The sequence below is a fragment of the Myxine glutinosa genome, chromosome 3 (assembly GCF_964187855.1).
Source record: "Myxine glutinosa chromosome 3, kmMyxGlut1.1, whole genome shotgun sequence".
NCBI classification, from domain to species: Eukaryota; Metazoa; Chordata; class Myxini; order Myxiniformes; family Myxinidae; genus Myxine; species Myxine glutinosa.
In genome coordinates, this window is record NC_136263.1 from 63,880,443 (window position 1) to 63,888,913 (window position 8,471).

At 41.0% G+C, this 8,471-nt stretch overlaps 1 protein-coding gene across 1 annotated transcript in view; it reads left to right on the plus strand.

The window, feature by feature from the left end:
* CEP97 (centrosomal protein 97) overlaps window positions 1-6,529 on the plus strand; it is a 32,210-nt gene extending 25,681 nt beyond the window's left edge. Inside the window, exons 9-11 of the mRNA XM_078774119.1 lie at window positions 1-978; window positions 5,502-5,577; window positions 5,825-6,529. The exon at window positions 1-978 is cut by the window's left edge and continues 52 nt beyond it. Coding sequence (XP_078630245.1) covers window positions 1-978; window positions 5,502-5,577; window positions 5,825-6,304 — 1,534 coding nt within the window. The 3' untranslated portion in view covers window positions 6,305-6,529. The remainder of the gene's footprint in view (window positions 979-5,501; window positions 5,578-5,824) is intronic.
* The last annotated feature ends 1,942 nt before the right edge of the window (window positions 6,530-8,471 follow it).

Sequence of the window (8,471 nt, forward strand, 5' to 3'; positions counted from 1 at the left end):
TGTACAAAATCACTGCAGCAATCTACCGGCAATTACTCGAGATGGAGCATTGCCAACGAGCTTGCTAGAAGACCCCTTTAAGCTCCCATTATCTTCAAAGCTAGCAACACAAACCTTCGTATGCAGCCCATGGTGGGTGTCACCCTCCTGCCATGCAACCTCATTAGGTTCTTCAAATGAGCTAATGTTGCTGAGCCCAGAGAATATATTGACAACTGGAGGACCCACAGCAACTTTTGTAGTGAAAAAGGATGAAACTTCCACTTCGTTGCCACAACTGCCACCCTTTTCATTCAGCTTCACAATGAACTCTGAACAGCCTTTTGATACTGTTGTAGCACAGAGAAATGATGTGTCTTTACTCAACCCAGAAGTGACTTTTGGTTTGAAAACGTCGGCCGAAAGAACCACAAAATGTCCTGGGATTCCTTCAATGTTTCACTCCATTCCTCAAAATTCCAGCGTCGTTTCTACAATTCAGTCGCAGCATGAAACTCAGACTTCTCGCTTCCCTCAACTACACTTGGGAAAGTACGGTATTTTGTCCACTACATTTGGTAACGATTCGGAAGTCAGCACTGGAACAGGACCGCCCGTTCTTTGTGTGGAATCGACGCCAGCTGGTAAAACTTCAGGCGAGGGTGTGCAGGATGAGAAGCCGAGCATGATGGTTACATACGAGGCAAAAGGAGGGGTTTATGATCGTTTTGAGGAGTGCGGTGTAGGCCTGCATAAGAGAGTGACGGAGGATGTTTTCCTTGGTAAGGAAAGAGAACCCTCTTCAGATTCTGGCAATGAAGATCTTACGGCTGAACATGGGCTGTCGAGAATCCGGCATTCTGCGGCAGTGGCAATACAAGCGTGGTGGCGTGGATGTCGGGCACGTGCCTATGAGGCTGGGGTGCGAGATGTTCGCTTAGAGCTGCGTTTGCGCCGTATGCAGCAGCACATCATTGAGCTGGAGCGAGTGGTACACAGGTAAGAGGTTTGTTTGATTGGACAACTAAATCTCATGGCAAATTAAAAGAAACTGTACATGTCATTATGTTGCACCATTTATTTATTTGGATCGGAGTTGGGGACTTTACTGACTATACAGTAATTCCTTGCTTATAGTCAGGTTCACTATGTTAACAAATATAATTTCGTTCAAAATTTTGGGAGATTAGCAAACCTGTACATTTTTGGAATGATCAGAGCATGGAGAATCCGAAAATCAATGTTGGCATTTGCACAGACACCTGCATGGCCGCCATTTTGGATTTTCAAAATGGCCGCCCTAAAATACATATTTTGCGCCATCTCGGCTTCTAGTCAACCTAGAATCTTAATTAAATATGCTAATCCTATGTTTTCTGGGTCAAGGAATCCAATAAAGGCTTCAAAATAGTGCTCATGATTATAGAAAAGCAACAAACAAAGGTAATTGAAAACCATTGTCTTTATATTTTTGATATAACTGTATTACATAACACATGATATTGCAAGTCCTTTGAAGTTAGGGTTGTTGTTAGGGTTAGGTATGGGTTTATAAAGCAAGAAAGCAGCCTTGTTCGTATCAGATTGAACTATAAGTCCTATACACAGGATCTACTAGGTCTATACCGTTCAGGAATATGCTTTTACACATCTTCATCACTGTCCCGAGTGTCATTTTCGCAAAGGTGTCTACGCAAATGTTCCAATTGTTTTTTTTTTAATTAATTTTTAAATTTAAAAACATTAATTTTTGGATTCCTCATGCTCTGAATATTCCAAAAATGTATAGTTTTGCTCATCTCCAAAACTTTTGAACGAAAAAACATCGTGAACCTGACTATTAGCACGATTTAGATTATTTCACTATTACCCGGTTTTTGTATTGTGAAACGCTTTTCGCGCAACACAAGGTTCCCAGATAAAGCGGTTTCTGAACGGCGTTTAATGACCTTTCTTCACTGCATGGCTGACTGGGCGGAATGATACAACTCACATCTCGGTCCGTGGCTCCACTATCTTGCTGTGTGACACGTCCTCGACAATCGTAATTATTTATCGGGATTTATCAGTGCCATCCAATGAAATCGTTATTGGTAAGCGACCAACCAACCATTGATTATAATAGTGCTTCTGTGAGCAAGAAAAGAAAAAAAAGGAAATCGATTTCCTTTGTTAAATTAGAAGTACAAGCAAGTTGCCCGTGCCTGCAAATGGGGTAGGGATGAAGGCGGCGAAAATGCAAATGGTGTCTGCTGTCATCGAGCTGGCGAGATCGGAGCAACAATTCACATTTATTTCCACAAATGGAATTTAAATGCTCGAATGGGGGTGAGGTGCTCCATATGAAGCTGTTTGTTCGATTTATGTAGCCTTTTGATGTCTAGGGTCCTAATAAAAATTTGTATTGGGGTCAAAGCCAGTGACCAACTGCAAATTGATAGCATGAGGATTAGAACGATATGAAAAAGGTGAACGTGCTGTGGACATTGGGCACGCTCAGTCATACCGAATCCACATGAAGAATAATCAGTGCAAATGCTGATAAAATCAAAGCAAATTGCGAAACTGGTACTCCTTTAAGGGCTACAAAAATAAGTTATTCATGTACTTTACAACGCTTATGAAAACATGGAAAAGCTGTTGAGTACCTCGACTGAACGCCAGAACGAGCAAAATGTTGTCCATATCTCTCTCCTGCTCCCTCTCACTTAAATCCTCACCTTTTACATTATTAGCCCCCATTTTTCTTGGTCCGAAATGGGGGCTCATGGATTTGGACTCGTCTGTGTGTCCGTGCGTCCGCAACCATATCTCAGATATGTATGGACCGATTTGGTTCATACTTGACACAAAGACGATACATAACGTTATGCATATGCACGTCATTTTGTTTCATGATGTGATCAAAGATGGCCCACAGGCGGCCATTTTAGTTGTAAACTAGAGCAATGCGACTGTCGCCAATATGCCTCCGTATAGTCCCACAACGGGTAGATGCCATCACTCTGCATATGTATGGGTAGTCGATCACATTTGTGAAGTTTCGTGTCGATTGGACAAGGTTCGTTTTTCTATCCAAGATGGCTGCCAAACCACGTGACCTATGACATCATTTTCAAACTTTATGCAACAGTGCTGTTAGATGATATTTGTAAAATTTCGCATCGATAGGGTTATCGGTTTCAGAGATACAATTCTTTAATATTTTCCTTCAATCCAAAATGTCTGCCAAACCATGTGACCTATGATGTCATAAATTTAATATTTCAATACAAATGGGTGCATGATCATGTGCATGCAATTTCAGATTTTTAGGATAAGGAATTCGATTAAAACATTTTTGGCTGGTATACCACTTCACCGATGATGTCATCATTATCATGATTTTGTTCTCCATTGGGAGTACTTGACAATGTCCCAAGGTTTAAAAATTTCCATTCAGTGGGTTTGCGAGAATTTTTTTTAAAATTATTTGCTTTTAATCCAAGATTGTTGCCATACCACGTGACCTATGATGTCACAATTATCACAAAAACATTCTGCATGGGTGTCACTCCTACCCTGGAAGTTTCGTCGCAATCGGACATATGATTGCTGAGAAAAACGAGGTTTAGGACGGACGGACAGATGGATGGACAACCCGAAAAAGTCGCCGGAGGCATTACAAAAACTAAAACAAACTAGAATCCGGGCACTCGGTAGAGCGCATACCTTCGCCGCAGCTACTGTTCTGTACTTGGCATGGGAGTGTAACAGTGTATGCGATGTGAAACTTTATGTGAAATGCGATCGATTTTTAAAAATCAGAATTTGAGCAAATCTGTTTCATTCGTCTGTTAATATGCCTCCCCGATTGACAAATCTGCAATTTGAATTTCATTTGAGGTTGAAATGATTGCGGGAGATCGCGTTATAGTGATGACGTCTTGGATGGACATCCTCTTCTTCAGTCGCTCATAACTTTGAGTGAAATACGATCGAGTTAAAAATAGTCAGAATTTGAGCAAATCTGTTTCATTCGTTTGTTAATATGCCTCATCTCTTGACAAATCTGCAATTATAATTTTTTTTGAGGTTGAAATGATCGCGGGAGATCGCGTTATAGTGATGACGTCCTGGATGGACATCTTCTTCTTCAGTCGCTCATAACTTTGAGTGAAATACGATCGAGTTAAAAATAGTCAGAATTTGAGCAAATCTGTTTCCCAAAATCTAATCAAATGTGTCCCGTATAATAACCAATCATCCCATCAAATTTCATGCAATTCGGTTGAATACTTTTTGAGTTATGCGATTAACATACACACACACAGACATACAAATAAATACACAGCGATCAAAACATAACCTTCCGCTTTTGCGAAGGTAAAAACCCCGATGTTGAACATGTCCTCCACCCTTTCTCGCACATGCATTTGCCGATGTTGTTCAAACTTTGCAGACAAATAATGAATTATGTCTTGCATATGCACGTCATTTCTTTTCGAGAACAGATCCAAGATGGCCGAATGGTGGCCATTTTGTTACTTAAACGTGTCCCCAACCATTTATTGAACATGCATGGTCGGATTTTGTTCAAACTCAGCACAGCACATGATGGCATATACGTGCACTTCACTTTATTTTGCAATTGATCAAAGATGGCCGACGGGTAGGTGACCATTTTAGTTGTTAAAAACAAAACAAAAAACAAAGCCCCAATGCCCCATTATTGACCACGTCCTCGACCATTTCTTGGACATGCATTTACTGATCTTGTTCAAATTTGGCACAAAAACTATACATGAGTATACATATACAGAAGATTTTGTTTTGTCATCCGACCAAAGATGGCCGACTGATGACCTTTAACTCCGTACAGCCGAATTACTAAACCACGGCAGGGGCTATGACATTTTATGTCTTTTTCTTCTGATTTCTTGTGGGAAAATTGTTTTCGCACAACGTGATTTCACTCAACACGGTACTTTTCAGGAACTCATCGACCTCGCAAAGCAAGGAATTACCATACTTGCATATCAAATGAAATGACCAATGTGGGTCAAATGACATTGCATACGCTGACCATTGTTTTCGATGCTTCCTGGGGTTGTGCACAACTTTTGTTTTGTAACAAGAGTGCCTGCATACATTTGCAGACTTCACTAATGCTTCTCCACACCTTGAATGCTTTTGTAGCCGAGCTAGGCCCCATGAGCATTTAACCATTGACCAATGTGTGGACATGTCGTGCCAAAATATTACTTTTATTTTGTTGTATTTTTGTGGCACACAACAAATGGTGCATATTGCATTGTGAGATGGCACACATTGGCCAACTTGGTCCCATGGGACATGGAAACATGCGTTTTGTACAACAAATCAGTGAAAACGTTTGACATTTTAAAGATCGCAAGAAACCCCTTTTTGCATCCGAACGAAGTCGCTGATATTTCGATTGCCATTGTCTCACGTAGTATGGAATACATTGCTGTAACATGAACCACCAGTGATGCCACCTCCCTTGTGGTTGGTGATTTCAGATTAAGTGTGACGTGCGCACAAGAGCGACGTGAGCGACTGGTTCATGCTGACGCTTTAAAAGTCTTGTGGAGCCAGGTAAGATGGCTATCCTTTTATTGTATATATTTTTCATTTTGGATTTGCCAAATACTTTGACTATTAACAAGTACCGTTTGCATCTTCTGGTCTTTACCTACTCTGGGCATCAATATTATTATTACCACCTATCAACAGAAAAGTCATCTGGCCATTTTCGGGCTTTCCCTGCAGGTCTGGATAAGATAAGGACTGTGTTCTGTTTTGCACTGAATTGTTCCCACTTTTATTTGTTTTATTTCAACAGGTGCAGATGCTGACTTCTTGGCGAACTGATGTAAGCCGATCATGTCACGAGTGCCCAACATGTAGCAGTCTGAGCAGCACTCTGGCGGAGTGTTCATTTGCTTCTACCTCAACAACTATCGCCGAATCCTCGGGCGAGAGCATTACTACTGTAATGGGACTGCCGATGAAAATCGAAGGGAATTTCGATGCGAGCAAGGAGATTGCATTGGATAAGTCACAAGAGTCGACCATAAACAGTGATGAAGTTCTTCAAGAATATTTGGCATGGGTTCATAAACAGGTCGTTCCTGAAGAGGACAGCGGTGTCAGTCGAGGTTCAAAGATTGTCTCTGATTCTGATGTATCGAGTACTTGTGATGAGTCCACGTTGACCGCCATTCTCCCAAACGGCTCCCCAGGTCACGGTGGAGAGACTGCTTCCAACCTTGATGTTGAACAGCATTCTGAGGTCTCATTTGATTGTGATCGTCATGATTAGCTGGAAGATGGAACCAGGGAAGATTCGGGGAAATGAAGACTTGGGAATGCTCACATTTATGCCTTAACTCAATTTCCAGATTTTGCTTTAAATGATTGAGGAATATTTATGCTTTTGTGTTTTATAAATTATATTCGTGTTGAAAACCTCCAATTGCTGTTTCTGCCACGTAGTTCATTACACTGAGGTTCCAATAACGACCGATTCACAACTGAGAAAAGCAAAGTTGTGTCCTTATTTGATAACTTTACACCACTCCTTTGCGGTGTATGTGTAGTTCACCTGTGTTTTAGTAACACGGTGCCTTGTTTATAGCCAGTGGCTGCTTTGCCCTGAATTTGGGGGCTCATTCTCTCCACGTGCATCCAGCCGTAAAACATTGCTTCAAAAAAGGGACCAAAAAAACAACAACCACGGTCCCAGAAAAAGGCCAACCCCCGTTTTGCGGGGAAAAATGGCCTCTAAACGGTGGTTTTATTCTCTCCACGTGTGTGCCTTGTAGCTGAACTCAGAAAAAGTAATGCAAAGGGTTAACAGTAACAGGTTTTATTGTGCAGGGTGTTCTAAAAAGACCCGCACAACTTTGGTGTTGATATATTTATAACCATGAATGATACAATGATACCCTTTGGTTTATATTGTCGTGGGGATGCTCAGGTGAACAACCATTAAGTAGTCCTTGTGCCAGGTATTAGCTGAAGGGATTTATTTCAGCCATTATAGACCAATCAAATGAGTGGAAAAAGAGAACCCTGCACCAAACAGAGTGTAAAAACAACAAAAGTAATCACTTGCTCGAAAATGGATCTCATCTCCAGATCTTCACTCAAAAGCCAGCAACAGTCTAATTTTTTCAAAGGATTAGTCAAACATTAATTACTTAAGATGCCAAACCGACAATCCAAGCCTAAAGTAGGGACAATTACACCAACTCCAGCAAGTGCCAAGTCCTTTGCAATTCACTGCCTGGAATCGATTTAATCGAACGAATCAACACTTTTATTCAGTCCCACCTGAGACCAATCTGAGAGTATTACTTTCACACTGTCGGCCACGCGATGTCTAATAAAGAAGATATAAGCACACCTGACACTAGGCCCAGGCTTCAGACTTTGGCACGCTCACGCGTCTGCACCGTCAAATAAACTGTTCCAACCCGTCATTTTTGACGGGCTTTATACTTTTGATGGGTTTATTCCCCACCCCTCACCATTTGTTACTTTCCCAGCCTTTTCTTACTCCTATATCTAAAAATAGTTTCCCTTCTCTTCCAACCCCTCACAGTCTCCTTATCCTCCTTTATATCTCCGACCATTATCCCTTCACTTTCAACTTCTGCTGCATACGGAATAAATAGATGTCTTCTAATATGAATTTGAGTACTTTATGGACACAAAGTAAACTAGAAAGCATGTGAAAATGCAAAGCCCGTCAACATCCATTTGTAGTCGATCATCTTCCTCTTCTCCTCCACCTGCTCAAAATAACGAAAACAGTAAAAAAAAAAAAAAATACAAAATGAAGATTGATTTTATGCAGCCTTGACCTTTGAGCTTTAGATCTAAAAAAAAGAAAAAAAGAAGCAGCTTCCATCGTTTGATTGGTGAACCAATTCTGTGACCCGATATGCAAATTCCTGAAACTTTAGGTCGATCGGGTGAAAATCGGTGATTTTATGCAACCTTTGACCTTTTGATAAAAGTAAAAAAACCAATCGGCTTGTTGCTTTTGATTGGTGAACCAACTCAGTGACCCAATATGCAGATTCTTAAAATGTCAAGCCAATCAGGATGAAAATTGACGATTTTATGTGACGCTGGCCTTTGACCTTTTGACGAGATTATTAATTTGCCCTCTCCATATCCTCATAATTGAACTTTGTTGAAAATTTGATGACAAAACTCAAATGGTGAAAAAAGTTACGGCCCGGACAGACGGAAGTGGATGATTACAACACCTTGATTACAATACCCATCTCCTGTTGTGCAGAGAACAGCTAACTAGAAAGCATTTGAAAATGCAGAAACCTGTCAGCGTCTGCTTTGTATTTGGACTTCAATCTTCTTCCTCCACATGCTAAACGTCACAAATGGCTCGCATTGCTTTCGTTATCCATTGGACAAGCGGTTGCAGAGAACCATTTTCAAGCGAAAGTGCACTACTCGCA